Consider the following 23,097-nt stretch of genomic DNA (forward strand, 5'->3'; position numbering starts at 1 on the left):
TGCTTTCCAGCTTGGCCACTCCCCAGCATATACTGGTGCATGGGGTTGTTTCTCCTCAGGTGCACGGTTTCTCCTTGTTGAACTTCATGAAGCTCCTGTCAGCCCATTTTTGCAGCCTGTTGAGGTCCCTCTGGATGGCAGTATGAACCCTCTGGTGTATCAGCACTCCTTCCAGTTTTGTGCCATCAGCAAACCTGCTTAGGGTACACTCTGCCCCATCATCCAGATCATTAATGAAGATATTAAACAGGATCGGACCCAGTACTGAACCCTGGGGTACCCTGCTAGTCACTTGCTTCCAAGTCTTTAGAGACCAGTCATGGTATCAGCTTTTAACACACACCACAGGATGGCCTGAATCACCTTCTGCTGTACCTGTCCTTTCCACTGGCAATAAAGGAAGCTCAGGATACTAGCTTAGTCTAGGTACGTAGCTTTTTGACGATTAAAATTTTTGCAGTATAACTGACCATGTTCGCCTAACAGTGACTTGGCAGGTCACAGCACCTGCAACAACAGATACAACACTTACCTGAATTATTTGCCTCCAGCAACGCTTTACTGAAGCCAGCACTCTGTGTGTTTCCATAGGTATTCTTCATGTTGTCCACATCTACTCGAATTGGGAGCAGTTCATCCAATATATTATCTGTGACATCCTCGGCACTTTTTGCCATGTTGTTTGCATTGGTGATAATGCTGTCAATGTCATCTGAAACACACACAAATGCATGTGCAGATTCTTATAGTAACAGATGAGAGAGGTGATCAGTAAGTAACTGACCTCTGTTTATCCCATTGAGATTATTTTGAAGAGTGACAAGATCAATTTGCAGTGTATTCTTCTTTGCATCAGCGACATCAAGTCTTTGCTTTAGGTCTTCAAGGGTTGGACCAATAGCTGCAAAACAGTGAATGCTCTGAATGAATTGTAAACAGAAATACCACCTCTCTGTCAGACAGGTGACGTGGCAGCACCAGTCTGCACTCTTACACAGCTCGTGTTGCCAGTGAGCATTGAATGAGCATTTGCACTGCAGAACAAGTACAAGGCTAAGGATTTTTCTGGGCAGGAGTACTGCAAAGGGGTATAGCATAATAGAGGTATGGAATCCACTTTCTTGCCTTTTTGCCACTGGAAATATCCATCACAAGATGTCCCATTGTAATGGAACTAGCCTCTTCTGGTTAAATATGTGCTGCAGACCTTTGCTGAACTGTGAAAATTCATGGTTCAATGAAAGCCTGTCATACTGTGCCAACATTTCTACTACAACTTTCTTTCTCGGTACCTTTCAATGTCCTTTCAGTCTCCTGTGCTTGATTCAAGAGTGTACTGCTCTCGGTTTTTAACTTTGCAGCTTTTCCTGATAGGTCTTCTCTCTTCACAGTCTGGTAATAGAAGCACCGTACTGTAAGACTGCTTTAGTAATTATACTAAAATTTAAAGAGTAAAAGAGATAGCCCAATCCAGCTTAAAAAACCAACTATACAAGGGCAGAGATTTCATGGGAAGAACACCACCTTAAATAAATTAGCAAGATTAATTTAAGCATAATACAACCCTGGCCTTTAGCAAGCTTCTGATAGATTTTGGGTCATTCAGAAGAAATTACTAGCACACAGCTGCTAGATATCACTCCTCTGCTGAACAGCTTCTGGGTATTACTAGTGCAAAGTAAAAGAGAATACCTGAAATCACCTTCAGTGATTACTGGGCTTGCCTCATGCAGATCTCTTTATTTTGCTCTGAAAGGAGCGGTTAGTACTCATATGGACAGCCTCATCAGAAAGGCACTAACAAGCCTGTTTAGTGCTGAACCAAGACTAATTCATGAACATGCAGAATACCAGCCCATATAATGGCCACAGACGAATAAGGCACGCCAGGACACATGGGTCTTTTTTGGTGCCTCTCTGATAGTTAAAATCTACTTGTAACAATTTTACCATCATTTGGCCACTTATGGGTACTTACCGATAAAGCTGAGTCAGCTGCATTCCCAGCTTTGTTGGCTGCTTCCTCTGCTGCTTTGATGGCATTAATAATACTGTCATAGGCAGTAGAAGCTTCCACAGCACAGCCTACCAACTCGTCCTTCCTGGCGCTGTTCTTTATTCTGTGGAAAACAGGGTGAAAAATGCAGCCTTCTGCAAAGACCATGGCCTATGAGAAGCATTCTGAATCCACCTGAACTCAGTATTTTCTAATTAATGCCAATATGGAAAATGTTTTTTGGTTAGATCTGTAATTTCATTCTGCAAAAATATCAAACTTAGAGGCAGACCAATATGAAAAGGTTCTTCAGAAGATAAGTTCTTGGAAAAGGACAACTGTCGGCCTCCAAAGCAGTATTTAAATGATTAAGATCGTGAGAATTCACAAAGGCACAAGGTCAATAAGCCACCTCCATCACAGTCCCACAAAGATACTTCAGTTCAGAGAACGGCTGCTTCTAGATAATCTCTGGCTGCTCCACCATCCTGCAGGAGCAGCAGATGGAGCACAAGATGGGGCAACTACATGACCCTTGGGCTTTTCCCCAAGAACCAGTGTAGCAGCTCTGGCACCAGAAACAACAGACAAAATCTCTTGTACTTACTCCCCAGTAGCTATGCAACTGCCCAACATTAGCTGCCTTGTATTTGTGAGAACAGGGTCGTCTTAATTGAAAAAATCACACTGAAAACTAACAAAAAGTTAGTTCATTTTTTTAACCAATAATTTGCCAGCTGAATTAGGTATTTTGGAATTTAACTTTTTAAGAGTTTCTAGTTAGTGTAATGACAAAATGCAAACAATTTGCACAGAAAAAAAGAATTAGGGTTTCACTTTTTTTCATTTTGTTTTGATGTAGCATAGAAGGCCTTCAAAACCTCACTCATAATTCCAATGTAAAGTACAAGTAATGGAGAGAAAAACACGTGATTCATATCAAGTTTCTCACATTTTTGCCTTTCTAGAAGATTTCTTGAAGGATGAGAAAACTACAGGAATTCTTTTCATCACTAATGCTAAACAGGCCTATCTGAAGACTCTGCCAAGACAACATTTCTTCCAATTATTTGTCCCAATTCATTGACATCATAAAAGTATCCCTGAGTATGAGTACAGGAAATAACACTACAAAAAAAGATATTCTAAACATCTTCCCACTCCATCCATGAGGATTTTCTCTCATTAGTAAGAAGTTAATGAAGTGTTAATGCAGTAATATAAAGCTGTATTATGGGAGTACCCCCTTCTGGGGAAAAAAAAAAATCAGGAAAAATACAGGAAGACCTGATTTGTGTGGAAAAAAGAAAACATCTGTACATCATGAAGATGCAGAAAAAGACAAACCGAATTTCTTTCTAACTTTACAAATGGTCATTAAAGCAAATGAAGTTACAGACAGAGCATTGCAACCATGGATGTTATGTACAAAAACTGCTCATTTACAGAAATAACAACATACTCTTCCAGTTGTTTTGCCAAGTCTTGCAAAGATTTGGCATGTTCCTCAGCCCTCACCACCAATGGTTCTTTGCTTGCTGACAAGGACTGATTTGTCAGCTTTTCCTTCATATCCTTCCTTGCTCCATCCAGCTGAGCAGCCAGGCTTTCATATTCCTACGGGTTTATAAAGAGAAAATTTTATTTGTATTCATACATGTTTGATTTTGTCCTCGTCTCCTTCAGTGTTACATATACCTCGCACCCGAGGAGACCAAGGGGAAAAACATTCCCTTCCAACTTACTCTGCAAGTTAATGGAAATAACTGCTGGTCATACATTATGCTTTTAGATCCATTACATAAAAACTGAGTCGGACCAGAGACCCTTCTAAGCCCAGTATCCTGTCTCTGACAGTGGCTAAAAGCAATTGCCCAGAAAAAAATACAAGAATAGCACAATAACTTACGGTATTTCTCACAGATATTCTCCCAAATTCAAATATCTGCAGCTCAGTGTCTTCCTCAGACACATCACAAGCCTCAACAAGTTTTTCTTATGGAAACCTGTGCAGACAGGCTCCTCTTACACCCAGGATGGGTTGTGAGATCCTTCCCTTTGTGTGAGGCTCAGATAAGCCTCATGTCCTAGCCACTGAGCTATGCTACCCATTACAGTGACAGCAAGATGTTGGGGTTTTTAGCCTTAAGAAGGTTAACTATACCTCTTTGCTCTTTTGCAATAATCCAAGTACACTGTTAGCTTGTGCCAGAGAAGATCGAGCAGAGCTCAGAATATCCAGGATACTGTTCTGTTGTATATTTGTCTCCTCAATCCGTTTCTGAGGAAAAATGAAAGGTTCAATAACATGTGATTGGGTTAAAAATGAGAGGTAGGAAAAAACGTATTTACCTAATCTAGTTTGCAGTAGGATTTACCAATGGTACTATCACTGTGTTAATCACATGTCTACACTGTTTAGGGACTAATGCTATCCTACTGATTAGAAGAGTGAGAAAACTCAGGAGTCTGCAGTAGTATGGCATACAGCTGGGCAGCCGGCTAGAGTAGTTCAGTTATTAGCACCCAAAGTAAAAGTAGTATGGGTCAGCTCAGAGGAACTGTCAGGACAGGCCACCTAAGTGTCTGATCTCTCAAACCTGGAAACTTCAAAAATAGCTCCCTGGTGACTACCCTGATCTTTCCTGTTCTCTCAAAGGCAGAAATAAAATGCTTACACTATCCCTTCATCTGGGGATCTCACCAGAAAGGGGGTGTGAAACTTCCCCATCTTTTCCTCTTGAAGGCTCTGAGGGGAATGAAGCTCCTCAGTCTAGAGACAATTCACAGCATAGCTTTAGGGTAATGGCACACTACAAACACAGCCAGACAAGCGGTGTTGCAGGTAAGGATGCGTTAGCTCTCTTCTGCTGGGTTTCTACCATTGTAACGTGTCAAATCTCTACCAGGAGAATTATGAGTTGTACAGATGCATCCATCTTTTAACACAACTGTGCATACTTGTGTGGCACACGCATTGTACAGTCCATGCACATAAAGGTACAATTAAATATTGAAAGGGACAGTTGAATGTAGAAATTCTTTTGTTCAAGCAGTGTTGGCAAACTGGATGGACATGAGTGTGCTAAAACAATGACATATTTCAGCAAAATCACAATAAATTTAAAAGAATGGGTCCTGCAGCACACCCTTATTTCTTGTACTATTTCACCAGCTCTGAAAATCAAGCACTGCTCAGGAATGACAGCTGTTTCTTGTCACCTTTCTGACGAGACCTCAGAAGCAGTTCCGTAGAATATTAATCCCAAATAGTTTAACAGTATTGCACACATTATTGCTCCCATCTTTCATGGCTGTTAAAGCCAAATATGTTAAGGAACTTACTACAAAAAGTACATCAGCATCAGGAATTTGATCTAGAATAGGAAACAAAAAAGGCCAGTGGCCCCTGAAGAGAAGGGCTAGGGCACAGACCCTCCTTCTATGCTCTCATCAGAGCTATGACTTGGTCATGCTGTCCTGATCATATTAAGAGGCCACAAGTGGGAGTAGACTACATTTAAACCTGTCCTTACATGCATCAAAAGATGGAAAGAGGCCATGGAGAAAGTCTAAAGAATTAGTGCTACTTGGCTTTGCAAGGTCAAAAGCAGCAATCAAAAGCACTTATCTCCTGAGGTTTAACTTTCTTCTCCCAAACCCTGACATTACCTTAATGTCTTCCAACAGAACTCCATTATCTCTGTTTAAGTTTTCAGCCTGCTTGATTTGTCCTGTTGCTTCATTCAGAGCTGCACGAAGGTCAGTGATTTTGGATTCATATTCATTTAATGAATCCCTCACAATTTTAATAAGCCCATGATTTTCTTGGTGGTACTTTTGTAGCTCATTCTTAATACGTGCCAGTACTGTAATATCAGGAGCAGAAAGAAAAGGTTTGTTCAGAAAAGAAGGGAACCAGAACAAACTTCCTTCAAAAGGCCTTGACATTTAGGATTAGAAAGCTATGGTTGTGTGAAATACTGAGCATCCTTTGCAGCGCTAATTTCAGTGTTACTATAGCAGAGATGCTGTTCAGCATCTCACTGGAATCTGCTCACAAGTTTGCTGCTGCAGACACAGAGCACAGATAAACATTTATTTGGCTGTTTCTAAATTAAGTAAGGATGAAGATGATCTGCAAATACTGAATAGTTTTGCTTTTTTTATATGTTATGAACACAATTTCATCAACAAGTTCATCTACAATGTAGATGTCTACATCTGTGCTAGTCATCAAAACCCTCTAATCAATGAAGAGATACAGGCACATTTAATCTCAAAGAAGGTAGAAACATAAAAGAGGTCAAATGAATCACACCCTTAAGAACGCCCACTTCACTGCCTACAAGATAGGATGTAGAAGGGTTACTCAGAGGTAGGTGTCAAAGTCCAAAGTTAGGGGAAATTACTATCATTTCTAAGGTCTTACACATTCCTCAACTATGCTTCTGGTTAGGAGATAAGCCTGTGACTTTGCTGTTCTTGCTGTCTCTAATGTCTGCAATCAGGTTCCTGAATGTCCCAGTCAAACACAAGCAGAGAACATAAAAGGGAGTACAACTAGTGCAACTAGAACTTGTGAACTTCAGAAGCACTGCATATATTAGGATCAGTTACATCTTTACTTACTGAGATTGATCCAGTTATGAAAAAAGGATCTACTGGGTTTCTTCCCCAGCTTGACTCAGTTTCTTCCATAACAAACTGAAAATGCCTTTAAATCCCCTCTAGAACTACCACTTTCCTTTTGACTTATGACCACTACAGATCCCAGGGATACATTGCAATACACCCCTCCCTGCCCTCCATCCCAAACAATCAATAATGCTTGAGATTTAAGATTGATCTTTCTAAAGAGTAAGAAGCTGAGAGAACAAGTCCTTACGCAGCTGAGCTGCTGTTCTCTCCTTCTCCGCCTCTGCTTGAAGCTGGCCAAAGTTGCGGTTTCGCATCTCCGTCATCATGCGTTGAGCTTCAGCCAGTTCCTTGGCAGCATCTCCCAAGGGCAAGTTGTTACCTTCTGCATTTGTACCATCTATTTGTTCCAAAAGCACTGAAAAAAAAGTATTGTCAAAGTCAAAGAGAGGATGGGCTTAAGCCTATGTAAAAGACACAAATGACAGGGACGGTCTCTTTTCTGAAAAAGACATGCCTATTCCTGAATTCCTTCATGAAGCAGTTCCATTTTGCATTAATTGTGTTAAGCTGAAAAATATCCCATGTCACACGACCAGACCTAGTAAGATGGCATCAGGCTTGAAATTTGTCCCAGATAACCAAGTTCACAGCAATAATTTTAAGCTTCTAACTTAAAAGAGCCTATGATAGCAACCCAGACTAAAGTCAAACTAAAGTCAGGATTGTCAATTTGTTGCTCTAAATGTCCCTGTGGTAAAGCTTCTCTGTCCCTATTCACTATATATGGAAGGTAGGGTCCTAAACTAACATATATTAGTTTTCTAATAGGAAGAGTGAATTCCACAGCTATGTCTAAATTCTGATTTATGAAGTTGTTTTCTAAGAAAACGTCTCTTGCTTAATTAAGAATATTGTAAATAAACTGAAAAAATACCATAAAACAAAACATGTCATGGAGTTAGAAACTATTTTTACCTTGTATATTGTTAACAACTATTTGTATTCGTGAAACCAAATCCTTTCCTTTCTGATGAGTTTGGCCAAAATTATTAAATAATATCTCAGCTGCTTTGTAGTTCATTTCAGCCTAGCAAGGGAAAAAAAAACCTGATTAGATTAAAAATATCTGGATACAGCATGCTAATATGTAGTCAAGAGATGTGTATTTTTAAATTGATTTGGTAAGTCACCTTTTCCTGGAGAGCATTTACATCATGATTTAGGTTAATGAATTCTGTCTCCAACTCATCTACCTTTGAACCCTGATTACGAACAACAGAACGGTAATTGTTCAATAAGACCTGAAAAGAAAGAAGAAAAAAAATCCAATAAATCACCCATACACAGGAGGCAAAAAGCAAAAATTCACTGGGTTAGATCTTTACCCAAGCTAAATAAAAACATCATTACTGACATGAAGGCTGACCAATTGCTGCCCAAACCCAGCATATATAGCATCTGCTATTCCAACCAAAGATAATTTTTTTTAGGATGAATTTTGGTATTGGCAATTGGAATGTTGGGGTTTTTCAGTAATGCAGAGACATGAAGTCCTGGGAAAAGGCAGAGCTACAGGGAAACCTCAAAGATGTAGCTTTCAAGGTGAGCAGGCCTCAGAGAAAGCAGAGATACTGATTCTCTTTCAGAGCACAACATGGAAACAATAGCTGTCTTCTAACAGGTGAAGCCCAGCGCTGTCAGCATCTGGTATTTGAAATCAAAAGTTGATGTATGTTTCCTTGCCAGTTGACAAAAAGATGGCATAAGTTCCTAGGTTCAGGTCTTAGCTGCTTAATCTGAAATCCACCTTTCTGTTTGTATGTGCCTACCTTTAAGTCCTTGATGCGTGTTTCCAGATGTCTCAGCTGCTCCAGTGTGTGGGTACTCGCATGGACGTTTTGCAGCTGAGACTTAATCAGCTGAAGCTCGTCACCTATTGTGCTCAGATCCTTCAGCAGTGTAATTACACAGCTATCACAAGCTGCAGGGAGCACGAGCAAAGGAAAACAATACATATTATTGATATTCGATGCAGAGAATGTTTCTCTGAGTACATTAATAAATGAGATGCAATGGAAACACTTTGATGCTTGTCACCTGGTGCTGCCTGAAGAACAAAGGCAACAACAAAGCCCAGAGTATAAAGGAGAGTGACCAAAGCCAGAAATAAGGAGGAGGCCCCATTTACATCTGGCTAGCTGACCACCTCTTTTAGCATTTTTCCAAGTGTTTGGTTGAATGTTTCCTTTTAAACGTTTCATTACAGGACACCTCCAGTCCTTTTTAAACTCTGCCGCCCTTAAAAGAGTCATCAGCATGTATTCAAAGCCAGCAGAAGGCAATCTAAGTGCAGTTCTATTTTTTATTACTTACGGTCACAATCTTCATTGGGATCCACATCTTTTGGTTCGTTATTGAAACATTCTGAAATCACAAGACTGCCATCAGTAACCAAAGTTTTCTTATGAAAATACCACTATTGCATTTTTGCCCTCACTTTTCATGGTCAGCAGCCATTAAAACATAGTGCATCAATCCATACCCACTGTGAACAAACTGAAATGCCCAGAAGGCTTGAACATGCCAAATCATTCAGCTCCCACTTATGCCTTGCTGAAATCGACACCTTTTTCATCCCTCAAAGGAAACTGACTGTAACCCCCCCAATATATGCTACTTGGGTAGCAGCAGGAGGCTCTCTCACATCAATTGTGCTGAATGTATTGCTAGAATTTGCCTAGAATAACACCACAGGGATTGGAGCCAAGACTATATTGTTATAGCATTTTACCCAGGACATAGGTTCAAACCCCTTTATCTACTTTAGCATCCACGTTCAAACCACAGATTCTGATTCCCTGAAGGATGTCTTACCCACAAAGAACTGAGAAATGTTTATGGCCTTCCTTCATACCTGTCACAGCTTGCAAGATTAAGGGATTAATCAAGCTTGAGAGAAATCCACAGTGTATGCACAGAAGGAGGCATTGTATGTAACCCAAGGCATGGAGCTTGGACCACAGATACAGGTCATATATAACAAACATTGCCCTCAGACCTTCCAGTAAGCTAGCACAAGTGACTGCCTGTCCAGTGTGCTGTTTTGGTTTGTTTGTTTGTTTTACAAATCCTGTTACGAGAAGCTTAACACTCTCCAGGTGCACGTGGGATTGTAACATCCTGGGATCCTAACTTCTAGGAGGCAGGAGAGGAACTGGCTCCTAAAAATGCCATCATACAGGACAAGAATCTCCCTGTCTTGATGCCCAAGTCCCTTTTACAGGCTTGGTCCTACTGCCAAACTCTCATCTCCTCTTGAAAATGAAAAGGGCTGTGCATGTCTTTTACTCTGAAGGAAAAGGATGCACTCAGGGTCTAGGCTGCTGCTGTCAAGAGTCAACAACAGCATGCAACTGTGAGAGGGTACAGTGATAAAATTGGACCTGAACTTTAACAGCAGCATGAAACAGCCTGGAATAAACTGCCTAGCTGTGCCATTTCCTTTGGCACTAGTACATTAAGTCATCAGGAAGTTAAACGGGATTGGTAGTGAGCGCTGCTGCCAAAAGGACACAAGTCACAAAGAATATATTTGTAAGAAAATGAAGGAAATTATTCCAAAATTCAAATACCCGTGCAGTTCTGCTGTTGCATAATTCAGCTAACAGGAGACACATTTCAGCTGTTGCTGTGAAGTGCCAATTAAATAAAACTATTATTACAGCTTGTGCACAAACAACATCAACCAAGAAATGGTGAAATGAAAAAGTCTGGCCAAGTGCCGAACATCATGCACAAGAAACCTGCTAGAACATGCTGTGCTGATGATCACACGGGGTTTTATTCCTAATGGGGAGAAAGAGACAGCTGATCAGAATATACAGTTGGAGAGAAACTGAAAACAGACTGGCTTGTTGAATTTCGCCCTACGCATTAGTTTGTCCTAGCAAACTCTTGCTTCAAAAAGAAAGGAATGACAAAACATCAAACACTGCTTGGATCTGTTCCACACAAGGTATAAATATAATAAAGATGTATCACTTCAATGATTAAATATGAAATGAGGACCAGCTATTGAAAAATTGCATCAGCCACCAACAGCAGTTGACATCCCTTGCTGGTTTTCTAATTTCTGTGACCAAGGAAAGATAAGGTGTTCCTTGGCAGTCCTTTGAATGCAGTATGAAGAGCAGTGCAGAGAAATGAAGAGCATGGAAATATTAGGAGTTATTAGTTTGACACTTTACTAACATCTGGGAGGAAAATCTGCATACAAGGAAAGAAAAGTGTAATTTTATTGGGGAATGAAAATATGGGAGAGTCAAGGTCCTTTTCAGGAGCAGTGGCCTGTATGTTTCAATCCCAAGGGACTGAAGTGAATTGAGGTAAAGACAGTCTGAGGAATGTAGGCTCAGGCCCTTTACTTCAGAATTATAATAGATAAAGCGAACATGCGTCAGTGGCATAATATTCTTATAAGAGCTTACTAGTAGTGCAGTGCGTGTGGGACTGATACCAGGAAAATCGCAGATGTCTTAGATGCAGAATGGTCTATGGCAGGATTTATAAAACATCCTCCTGAGTTGAGTCCTAACTTCCACTGTAAACACAGTTAGTTTGGATACCTAAGATGGCAATGCCTGATGCAGACTCTGAAGATGCCACTGATCTGTCCCAAATACATTTTAAAAAGGCATATTGAGACTGCTCAGTTTCATAAGCCCATGACACATACCGGCAAGATATGACTTAACCATGTCAGAAGAGGAACCGTAATGCATTTAAAAACATGCCCGTGAAAGAGAAAAACAAAATGAAATTGGTAGTATTTATGAAGGGAAATACATGATAAAATGGCTTACAAGGGTGAAAATTACTCACGGCAGCCCTTGTATTACCATGGTGTCATGTTTTAGGAAACCTTACTTTTTGTTAAAAATGATCTGCATTTCCTATAAGTCTACATCTTTCCTTCGTTTCAACTGATCTAAGTACCTTCCTTTTCTGCTTCCCAGAGAGAAAACAACACTTCCTTCCATGTTCATAGCCTCTCACGTACCTCCAGTCAGGCGGTCACAGCTAGCCAGCTGTCCATTATTATTACAATTACATTTCTGACAGTAGCCTCCATATTTTTGTGGATTTCCAAAATATCCTGGAGCGCAGCTAGATGAAGAGATACAAATAATTTTTATTAAATAATTTAAGCTACTTTTGTGAAATATAATTTCTCTTGAAAAAAAACCCAAACGGTTATTCTCCTGAAGAAACTTTCAAGATCTTTTGATTTCATGTCTTGACTTAGACAAAAAGAGTATATTTTTGGTTTACAGTATCTTCTGCACTATGCTAAAAATATCTTTCCAACTACTGCAGAATTTTTTTCTAAGAATAAAAGAACTCCCACAATGCTCATATAGGAATAATTCAGTTAATCTGAAAAAATACAATGCACATAAATACATACATACATAGAGAATTTGACAAGGCTTAACCCATCAAACCACGTCATTCCAGTCTGTGATCCCACCAGAAAACACATATTAAGGAGGATCATACTGGAAGCATATGTTGAGATTTCAAACAGCAATGGCACTGAATGACATTATCACCCTTCTGCTGGATGGTACCTCCTCTTGCCATCTGCCAGCAAAGCAGTTCGTGTGAGTGATCCCTAAATATTTTATAGGTAAAATATATTGTCCAGACTGGCTAGCTAATATTCCTGTAAGTCACTCTGTTGTAAGATCTATAGGAGTGGTAACGCACAAAAAGCCACGATGAGTAGCTGAGGTATGGCTAGGTCTGGAAGAGAACATCTGTCTATAATGTCAAAGGTAACGGTCTTGAAGCACAAGACAATGCACTACTGGTGGTAGTGTCTTCAGGTGAGGCATCATGACATGCTGGACTCATGCTTCCAAACCAGGCAACACCACTCCATTATACTTAAATTCCCTGGATTTGAAACTCAGGGAAACTGCTTCCTCTGCCTGCTCTACCTCTTGTGCTTTGCCAAACCGCTGCAATGTTCCAGCAAAAGAGATGATGGTTTCAGTGTTGTGTTTGCACGCTCCACCTGTGGGGCACATCAGAATGATTTGGGATGAAGCGTATGATGTTAAACGTTGTTATGATTGCTGTTGGATAACTACAAACACTGAAGCACCATCAGGTACGTTGGAGGAAATGAGAAAATGTTTGCAACTGGAAAAGGGACTAAGTAAGTGGGAGTCATTATTATCGGAAAGAGTGCAGGATAAGGCAAGGCACAGGGCATTTAGGCAGAGACGCTGATGCTGGGTAAAAACTGTGTAGTCACTAAACAGTCTGTGGAGAATTGTTTACATTTCTTCAGGGAGCTTGTGGTTTACATCTAGAATTATACTATAGCCTCACACTATACCAGCTATTCATATCAACAGATACTCCTTAAACCTGTGCACACTATGCATATGCATACATCCATATATTACACAATAGAGAAATACCTTCTTTTATGGTGTCTCTCAAAAACCTTGGTCTTGAGAAACAAATCACTTACCGTTCACAACGAACGCCGGTATAGCCTTCTTTGCAAAGACACTGAATTTCTTCACCATTTGCCACACAGCCGGTTGCAAATCTTTAAGAAGAAGCAAAAATATTATTGTGAGTACATCATCAAATAGGTTTTACACTCTAGAGGTTAAGCTCAGTTAAATAACGTTCAGATTAAAAAGTTTTTACACCACCAAATTACTGCTCAGCTAATTTAATTGCCTCTACATAAATTGCTGTGACTAATTCTTTGAAGTTTGATATTTTTCATCTAAATTCTTTCCTTAGACTAAAAAATAATAATTTTCTGATCCTCTGGACTAAGGAAAATAGTTCACTATCCAAATGAATGCTTAAAATAAACCTTCATAGTGATGTTGTAAAATAAAATAAGTCTGGGTAGCTATTTTATCTTACTAGGCAAGAATTAATAGCCTGTGCTAGACAACATTTCCTCCTGTTTGGATAGCTTTTTTGTTTGGTTTTTTTTTTTATATGGATGGAAACATTAGAGGATATTTTTATGTAGCTAATATTGTTTGGTTTTTTTAACCAAGGCAGAATGGAGTTGTGCACCATTTTGGGGAGCTCTAGAGTATATCTGGTTAACACAATGAACATTTTTGTCTGCTTTTTCTAGCAGACTTGTCTAGATTCAAATTTCTCTGGGGAGGAAAACCATTTTTTGACCGATGTTTGGGAAGAAGGCAGGAGGTGAAGCAGGGATAGGCCATGCTTCCTATTCCCATTTTTTAATCTATGAATGGTTGGATAAAGCAAGTCTGTGTATTAAAGACAGATGTCTGCGCTAAGAATTACATATAATTTGGCCAGGTGGAAAATTGTCAACTCCAATAATGCCAGGCGGGGTGCATTTCCTATGTCAGGAATGGTATTTAACACCCTAATGTGCAGCTATGAAACTGCACAGGTTTATGGTCTCCCTAGGTATTTCAGCACTCCTAAAGCAAAAGATGCGTAAAAATATGTTCAGTCAGCCTCTAGGCAAGCACCTGCAGAAGAGGCCAGTGCTGTCAAAACCAGATCTATCAGAGTTCTCTGATAAATGAAAAACCTGTCTGTTGTCTGCTAGTGTAAATCTCTTACTTAAGGCTACTTGCTGTTTGCTAATGCACCTGGCAAATACTATGTGGTGCCTTTAGCAATTTATAGCTTGTTTTCTTTTAAAAAATATTTGTTTTTATTTAACAAATTTCACATTTGAGAACTAATCAATGATGACAAACAATGTGGCTAAACATACCTTGCATTTAAAATGCAATTTACTGCCCAATTTTAAAAGCCTGGCAACCTCATTAGATCCAAGGAAATTTAATTTTTTCTAGCTCACTATGTTTGTACTTCAAATGGAGCTTCCACCTGAAGAGCAACCATACTCTTTCAGCAATCTAGATATGTGCTTAAGAGCTTTAATATTTTTATATTTTTTTTTGCATCTTACTAAATTTTATGAATTCATATAAAAGGTTTGTTTCATTGTTGTCACTTATTTCCCAGGCACAGTTACGGTGTTAAATGTGAGACTAAAGATAGCTTACATCTTGCATTTCAGTAAACAAGAAAGATTCTGGATATGCCCGATAAGAGAAAAGACTTCCATCCTGTATTCCTCGCTACAAAGGAGTTACTGGTGGTTTTGTACATAAGCCCATTACAACTGCCTGGGGCTCCCCCAGACGATGAGCAGCGTGCCTTTGCGGTTCTGGAACTGAGTGAGAGTTGGAATACTCAGCTTATTAAAAAAGAGAACGCTATGAGACAGAGCACCAAGTTACTGCTGGTCTAACACGCCTCAGATGGGTCTGATGCCCCACCATGTTGGGTGATATGAGAATACAGAAAAAGATCATTATCCTCCTATAGTAGCAGGGGTTTGGGTTGAGTGGTTTGTTTGGTTCTGGGGTTTTTTTTGCTTTTCCCCCTCCCCTCTACCCTCTGCTTGACTACTCATGACCTTTTACAGTACCTGTTTGTATAAGGGCAAGGACACACCCGACAGGAACCTTGAGTGGCATCTCCAAAATAACCATCTTTACAGCGCTCGCATTTCTCCCCAGCAGTATTATACTGACAGTTCTTAAAAAGGAAACAGGCAAGACAGTTAGTAGTGCTTTACCACTCAGTATGGCTTTATTATTATGTTAAAAAAAAAAAAAAAGCAAATCTACTCGAAGGATATATTCTTTTCCTTCCACATAATCAAGCATTTATTGCCAAACTGGCTCCACAATCAGGATAGATTGATTCAAATCATTCTCTAATTGTAGAAAGCACCATTTGCTCACTATTGTGGAAGAGCAACAGATAAATAAGCAGCATTAAACATATTTTTAAAGAAATTCAATCAGATGCATAGTTTGTTAAGGAACATTCCATTAATGCATTCTCTATGTCTCGATATTTCAATTAAAAATCACTTAGTTTAAATGGAACTTTAAATTTTGCATCTTAACACTAATTAGAAGACAGATATCATTTAAAAGCATGCAATTAATTGATCCCAAGTACATTCTTTAAAAAATCCCATTAAATTAATAAAGTATTTCTCTTAGTAGATTCAGATCAGAATTGAATTTCATGTACTTTCTCCAGTGTATATGTAATTTGTATTTATCTGGGGTAACTGGAATAAATAATGAAAAGCAAAGGCTGGGAAAACAATTGAAACTCATGCAATTGAGCCACTTTTTCCATGATAAAATTGTTGGGAATTATATCTTATTTTAGAAACATTCTTATTCCTGGAGCTAATTGTCACACACATTTATACATTACGGGGAGAGGATGAGCAAGTCGCTTTTGCATCCTAAAGCGATGCTAATTTAAAGTAGAAGTTGTTCAAATACATTTTTGAGCAGTCATAAAAATTCAATGTGACCACCACTCAAGAGGCATTAAAGCTCCCAAGTTCTAAAACTGTTTTCTTCAACGTGCAACAGACTGATCCGGTGTCCCACAGAGCTGAGGGTGTGTACTACTACAGCGAAAGATGGAAAAAGAAAGTGGAAAATTGGCTGGAAGCAGTCACTGAGCAAATTGTACTTCCATTTCAGCAGAGGGACATTTTTCCCTATAAATTAGAAACAGTTCTGTCTCTCCCATCTCCTCCACATTTCTTCATACTCAAGATTCCCTCAACAACATCAGCAGCCCTTCCTTCAGCCTCTGCATGTAGTAACCTCTAAGTTGTTTTTGTTTTGGTTAAAGAACCAAGTTTGTGGCTTACTTGAGAATGGTTCTGGGAAAGAACAGGGAAAAACTCCAGTTCACATATGGACTGTTTAACTAGGGGAAGCTAAAGTAATACGAAGACATGATGTTTGTGAAAGGAACTATTTTAAAATGCAGCCTCTATAAAAGCTGGCGCATATATTCCTGCAAAAAGCTAATGGAAAATTCAGACTATTTCTGAATAATTACTGATAATCCCGAAGAATAAATTAAATTGCAAAAAGAGTAAAAGAGAGGTATTTAAAAATATTGGTGTTAGTTTGATCTTGGAGCAACCTGCGCCCCATCCCCCAGGTTTCTCTTGGCTTTTGTGTTGCTCCCTCTGTCTATAGAAACTGAAGCAATTCCATAATTGCCAAAGAAAGTTTAAGACATTTCACAAAGAAGCCACTCTGAATGTGCCATGCTGTTCCTCTAGTTACATGGTGTAAAAGGACTGGAGAACATAACCCAGGCTCCCAAGGCACAGTGGAATGAAGCCAGAGCAGCAACTCCCTCATGGGTCCTCCTTCAAGTTTCACAGGGCCAGAGACACCCTTGGAGTCACAGCATCTCCAAACCACCAAGTACTGAAAACTCTGAAAACTCTCAGCTGACTCCATATGCACCCATATGGTACAAGGAAGCCAGAGCAGAATGTGTCACGGCCTCAACAGAAATACCTGGGTTACGTGACATGAAACAACATGTTATGGGATGAGCAAGTCTCAGCACCATGCTGCTGCTGAGGGAACGTGCCTTTCAGGAGGAAGGGCAGGGACCACGAGGACACAAAGCCTGATTAATGGCGGAGGGACGGCTTTTCCCTACACATGAGAACCAGTTCTTCTGTCTTCTCCATCTCCTCCTCCACTTTCAGCAGCACAGCCCTGGACCCCTCTCCTTCCACCAGCGCCCAGTGGGATAGTTATTGCCTGAGCTGGGGACAATTGCACTGCTGTCACAGAGGAAAGAGTCAGCCTGGGCTTAGCCTTACAAAGCCTTCTCTGGAGACTATCTCTGGAGACTAGAGATGCTGACATGTGAAGGCACTGGGGTCCAGTGCTCCAGGTGAGGAGCGGGAAGAAGGCCAAGTGAGCAAGCTTTGCACTTTGGATATCAAACTTGGGAAGCCTGCTTGTCTCCTCTGCAGTGCTACAGGTCTTTGTCCCAAGGACCCTCTACAGAGAGACAAACATGCTCCTTATTAGGTGGAGGCTCATCATGGAAATACAGGCCCTCTGGGCTTTCATTTTTCACCGCATTATCCTGGATGACTTCGCTTGCCCGAAATTTTGTCCCAGGGCCAAGTGTTGACTTAGCTCTATCTATCTGAAAGTTAATCCAGCTGTGAGACGGAGGGGACAAGGAGAAATCTAAATCACGTACTCCATGAGGTAAATGTGAAATTTGCATTTTTTTTTCCTTTATAATGTTAATCTGAAGTAAAACTTCCTCATCTTTATAGCTCTGGTGCAGCACTTTCTTGTCATGGCCTGCCCTCCCTCTCCAAAGCAGCACTGTAAGTCATCCCCCAGAATGTGCTGAATTGGTTTATAGTTTCCATTAAAGCAAGAGGGTTGGTTGAGATGAAGTCGGGGGGAATGACATAACGCGCAGGAATGCACCGCAGGCAGAATGGATGCAGCACGAACAAGGAAGAAATAACAGAGAAGACAGACCATGAAAGATGTTGGCAAGGTTCTTGTTTACACAGTAAGTGAAAAATTAGTTAAAAAATTTTTAAGTGGGAATTTTTCAGAACAAACTGTTCAGAGAAGCATCACGGATATAAACTGGAGAAGCAGAGTCGGCCAAATGTCACACTTCCATTGCTACGAGGTCTGATCCACACCCATCAGGCTGCTTTGGGTTTAATACAGGGTGCCAGGGAACAAACTCTGCCCCACTATATCTTCTGTAACAGTTGAAATTTTCTAACTAATCTAACTTTTATCCCCTTTATCTCATCTTATTTATTCCAATATTTTTTAATCCATCTAGTGGTAGATTAAGATTAGTGGAGATTCACTGATGCTGATTAAACAAGAGATTCTGCAAAGGCTATGCTATGTGTGAATGTGCTATTTGTCAGCATTGGCAAACACTAGTATATATGTATAAAACTAAGGACTGCCTATACCAGGATAAGACCCAGATTTATTATAAATAACTGCAACCACATATGTACTAATTTGGTGACTTTTTGTACAATGAGCTAACAAAAATTATAGGAGAAAGAAGAAAACATAAACAAGGACACAAATTATTCTAATCACCCATGGTTATGTTAAACGTACATGTAAGTGTACACAACTTATTAACAGTACAAGATATAGAGAATGAGGCATACAAGGATTATTTTTAGTTGCTTGGAATTTAACAATATTGTATAGTCCATACTACAATAAGGTAAATGTTTTTTTCTCCTCTTTTTCCAATTAATTTATTGAATATTAGCAGTTACTTACAATACATTTTCCAGTACCATCTTGACACCTATTTGAATTTCCATTGCAGTTGCAGGGGACACAGCGTCCATTAAATAATCCTTTATTCTCACGATAATATCCAAGGCCACATTCCTAGACAGTAAGCAGAGAGGGAAAAAAAAAAAAAAGTGAGTGTTGGTGTTTTACAGGTTATGGGAAGCATGTTTTGAAATTGTTTGCCATTTCCAAGGAGTAGTGTAGGTATATATTTCCTTGCAAGCTCTTCTAAGCCCATATTGTTGTTTAAATCGGAAGTATTTTAATGCAGTGAATAGCAATGAATGGAGCTGAAGAAGTTTCATCCGAACCCTGTGTTCTACACTTTGTGGTAGTGGGGATTTCATCATTTTGACTCTAACCTCTGAGCAAAACACCTTTCCTGTGGCTATGTACAAAGGTGTAGAATCTGAATTTTAAACCACAGAAAAAGATTTTAATACAGATTCACACTACAGTGGTCTCAAAGAACATATTAACTAGTGGTTATATGAAATCTTGATATTAACTACAGTGTATTCCTTGGAAATCCTTCAATGATATATCTTTTACATTAACTCATCATGACTTCCACAATAAGTCTTCTTCTTCTATACAAAGCCATGCTTAGACAGAGCTAGGTGATATAACAAAACACACAGAGGTCTAATTTCTAAGCACAGGCTTGCCCCGGAGACCCAGGAAGCATGAGAAGAATGTTCTGCTATTTGAGGGCACAGGAGCAGGAGCACAGCCTGTCAGACCAAAGTTGGGTTTAAATAGGGAGAGCTGAACCAGAGGAACATTATGAATGAAGGAAGAGATATAAGGTTTGTTAGCTTACACCAGGAAGGCAGTAACTAATATGTTAAAACCAGGTTCTTGCTTGGCATGAGCAGGGAAAGCAGCAGGTCTGTCCCTATACAGACCAACTAAAAAATTCATGCCCGCCTTCTCTGCTCAGCATCATCCTGGCACACCAACCACACCAAAAATGACCAGACATAAGTCTATCCCTTCTGTTCCCTAGTTCCTTTTCACTAGCAACTAAGCTGGTGTGGTGCAGGGAAGATCAGAGTCTGTACAGAAGCAGGGAGAAAGTTGTACTCCCCACGAAGCCAACACCTACCAGGTTCCTGCCTCTGGCAATGTACTTCTGCGCTGTACCTATACCTCGCCTCTACCTCACGGTTAGGGGCTGGTCCCAATGACATCCAGAAAACAAGTGACTGTTGAACTTTAAAGTCATAAATCTTTTCTCATAGCAATTACACCACCAAGACTGATTGGACTAATCTGAAAAGCAAAGGGTTTGTGAACTCAAATCATGTTCCAGTGGCTTGAGGTGTAAATCTTTATGCATGAGCAGGATTAACCAGTGAATTTATCAAGCATGTAACTACCAGAAGAAAAAAAAAATAAATCACCTCTTCCAAATCAGGTCCCAAAAGGAATATCAAGTTACTGCTGTTTAAACAGCAGTTGCTAGTGGCACCTTTGCCTTCTTTACATGTGGGATAAATGAAAAAAAGAGAATAGGGAAAAAAAAAATATGCAGAATACTAATATCATCAACAGCTTTTAATACTGACTTCAGTGTGAGCAAGGACTGAATTTAGAATAGGCACTTGAAATTTTTCAGATACATTTTCAAAAGGATGAATATGTTCCCTGAACAACAGGGAGCCAGTATACACAGCTTCTGAAGAAACCAGGGCCTGAAATACATTGAACAGCATGACTAAGTAAAATATAGGCTCTAATGAATATAAATGTTATTTACTGAAAGTCTCTTTTTGGAGAGCAAAATGAATCACTCATTTTAAAAATACATCCAAATGCATTTAGGAAAAAAATCTATGCAGCTTTTTGTTTTTCCATTTATGCTGTCTTTAAAACAACACATTTAGAGTACGTGGGCACTTTGTTTTTGAAGCAGCATTCGTGATACTGAGAAATTGATTCCACGCGAAGATAAAGCTCTAGGCACTTTCTAGTGCTCAGGAGTTCAGGCTGATTGTTTTCAAGTAAACAGCAATTTAAAAGAAACTTCTTGCACACACTTTTGTTAGCAAAGTACTTTGAGATATAAGAAGATTAGCCTTCTTATTACTTTTATATTAAGTAATGTATAAGTTGTTATCAAATTAGTTCATTTAAAAACAAAGAGAAAGAAGGAAGCAAGCGAGGAAGGGACAATGAACAAATTACCTGTCTCGGGTAAAAATTCCTTTGAACTTGTTGCTGCTGACTCCCCTCCTGAAGGTGAGGATACGATAGCCTCTGTTGCATATCTTCTGCTAAACAACGCCCCAGGGCTACTACCATGACAACCAGCCATCCTACACCCCTCGGCCTCTGCATGTGGGCCATCGTTTTACTCTAACGCTGCTATCCTTTCAGTGCTCGCCCGTTCTCTTATACTCTCCCTTCTTCTCCAGCTTCTGACTCAGATTAATGAGGCTCTGCGCCGTGATGGGCCCCACCTTTAAACTTTATACGTGAGTCAAGTTGTACAGCACACATTACCGTTCCTGAGGTTAACAAGTAACCCCGCAGTTCCTGTTGCTGGATATATACCTAAGTCGGGGTGTGGCAGGCATCACCTCCTCCCCACCTAAGGCAGCCAGACAGAGCTAGGTGATTAAAGCAGTAAATCACTGCCTGAGTAACGCTGCATAAACATACGGGGCTTACGAACTACCCAGGTGAGTGTCTTGATCACTTCCTTTGGCTATGTATTTCGACCAGGTTATATAAAAAACTCCAACGGCTTAGTTTATCAAGGCAGTATGCTGAAAGCGACGGGATGGCAGCAGGAATTTCAGTCAATGGTCATCAATTTGTGTGTGGCACAGAACATCAAATGTGTAAAAAAACACGTTTCTAGAAATATTTCCAAAATGGTATTCGACAGATGATGAATAGCTGCCCTGAGCAGTGGATGCACACATGAGACATAAGCCAGCCATAAATGTTGTTTTGTTCAGTCTCTCTGCAGCTGCTCTGGTCTAGATATTATTCTTTCATTCTCCTTTCAAAAACGCTTGCAAGGTTAGTACAGCAATTGTTGCTTTATGGTAACCCTCAGCTATTTTCCGAGAGAATAATTCCTCATATTTTGTGCACTTTGTACACCACTTATCTCTCCAGTACTTTATTCTGCTGCCTGGAGTGCTTACACATGGGAACAGTCAAGCTCTAAGCTAAGCAAAGTGACAACCAAAAGAATTACGGCTGCAGGGACAGCATCAGGGACAGGATATACAACTGCGGCTAGGATTTCACCATTCTTCAGGTAACAGTATTACTTTGCAATGTTTACATTACCTTTCATAAAAATATCTCTAAATATATTTTTTGCAAAGATGTTAACTTCAGCTTTCAAATATTTTACTATAAAAATAGGGAAACTGTTAGTCACTCCATGAAGATAGGAAAGTATCCAGATTTATCTAGGTTCAGGATACTTCCCCTGGACCTTGTCATTCATTTCCCTGATAAAATAAGGAAACTTGTCAACCTGTAGGGTCTCACAGACTTGATCAAGTCAGCTCTGACCTCCCCTCCGTTAAAGTAAATATTGACTGAGGTTATTCAGCCTCTCATAGGGCATCACAGAAGAATGCCTCATTATAACGCCTTACACATGTAAAATGACATTCAAAGTTCTGCAAAAGCAATCATGAGTTGAATAACCCTACAGTGCTTCTTAGACAGTGAAAGTATTTGAGCCGTCAAAAGTGCACACGCTTACAAGAAGCACATTTAATTACTTTAATAACTAGCCTGTTCCTCTAACTAAACCAGTAAGTATAGCTGTAGGCAAGACAGAAGATAATGGCACAGTATGGAGGCAAACGCTTCCTACCTGACATGAGTCACCAGCGTACTCCGGAGGGCAGGAGCATGTCTCTACACTGTATGCAACGCTGCCGCTTCCTGCGCTGGTGGCTTCTTCCAGCCCAACCTCACCAAGGGTTAATCGCTGAGTCTCCGTGAAGTAAAGGCCTCTGATGTGTAAGCCATCTAGTCTAGACAGGATTATCATCAGTTCTTCTCGGGATACCAGGTTATTGCTGCTGGCATGCCTGAAGTTTCCCTGCACATTAAAGGTACAAAATGAGCACTGCCCTGCAGCTTCTTAAAAAAAAAAGTATCTGCAAAGAAGACAGGATGACAGAAAAAGGGAGAAAAATCCCACGGAACAGACCCCTATAG

The 23,097-nt window shown here is 40.0% G+C and overlaps 1 protein-coding gene across 2 annotated transcripts in view; it reads right to left on the reverse strand.

The window, feature by feature from the left end:
- The window catches only part of LAMA3 (laminin subunit alpha 3), a 123,669-nt gene that overhangs the window by 21,199 nt on the left and 79,373 nt on the right, over positions 1-23,097 (reverse strand). For both annotated transcript variants that reach the window (XM_054817302.1, XM_054817301.1), the window contains exons 41-57: positions 22,748-22,978; positions 18,880-18,993; positions 15,165-15,274; positions 13,182-13,262; positions 11,697-11,803; positions 9,011-9,061; positions 8,467-8,618; positions 7,828-7,938; positions 7,613-7,724; positions 6,885-7,052; positions 5,669-5,865; positions 4,161-4,277; positions 3,459-3,613; positions 1,979-2,120; positions 1,293-1,392; positions 785-901; positions 533-712 (exon numbers count right to left, since the gene is read on the reverse strand). In XM_054817302.1, coding sequence (XP_054673277.1) covers positions 533-712; positions 785-901; positions 1,293-1,392; positions 1,979-2,120; positions 3,459-3,613; positions 4,161-4,277; positions 5,669-5,865; positions 6,885-7,052; positions 7,613-7,724; positions 7,828-7,938; positions 8,467-8,618; positions 9,011-9,061; positions 11,697-11,803; positions 13,182-13,262; positions 15,165-15,274; positions 18,880-18,993; positions 22,748-22,978 — 2,245 coding nt within the window. The remainder of the gene's footprint in view (positions 1-532; positions 713-784; positions 902-1,292; positions 1,393-1,978; positions 2,121-3,458; positions 3,614-4,160; positions 4,278-5,668; positions 5,866-6,884; positions 7,053-7,612; positions 7,725-7,827; positions 7,939-8,466; positions 8,619-9,010; positions 9,062-11,696; positions 11,804-13,181; positions 13,263-15,164; positions 15,275-18,879; positions 18,994-22,747; positions 22,979-23,097) is intronic.

The sequence above is a fragment of the Grus americana genome, chromosome 2, assembly GCF_028858705.1.
Source record: "Grus americana isolate bGruAme1 chromosome 2, bGruAme1.mat, whole genome shotgun sequence".
In the NCBI taxonomy this organism is placed as follows: Eukaryota; Metazoa; Chordata; class Aves; order Gruiformes; family Gruidae; genus Grus; species Grus americana.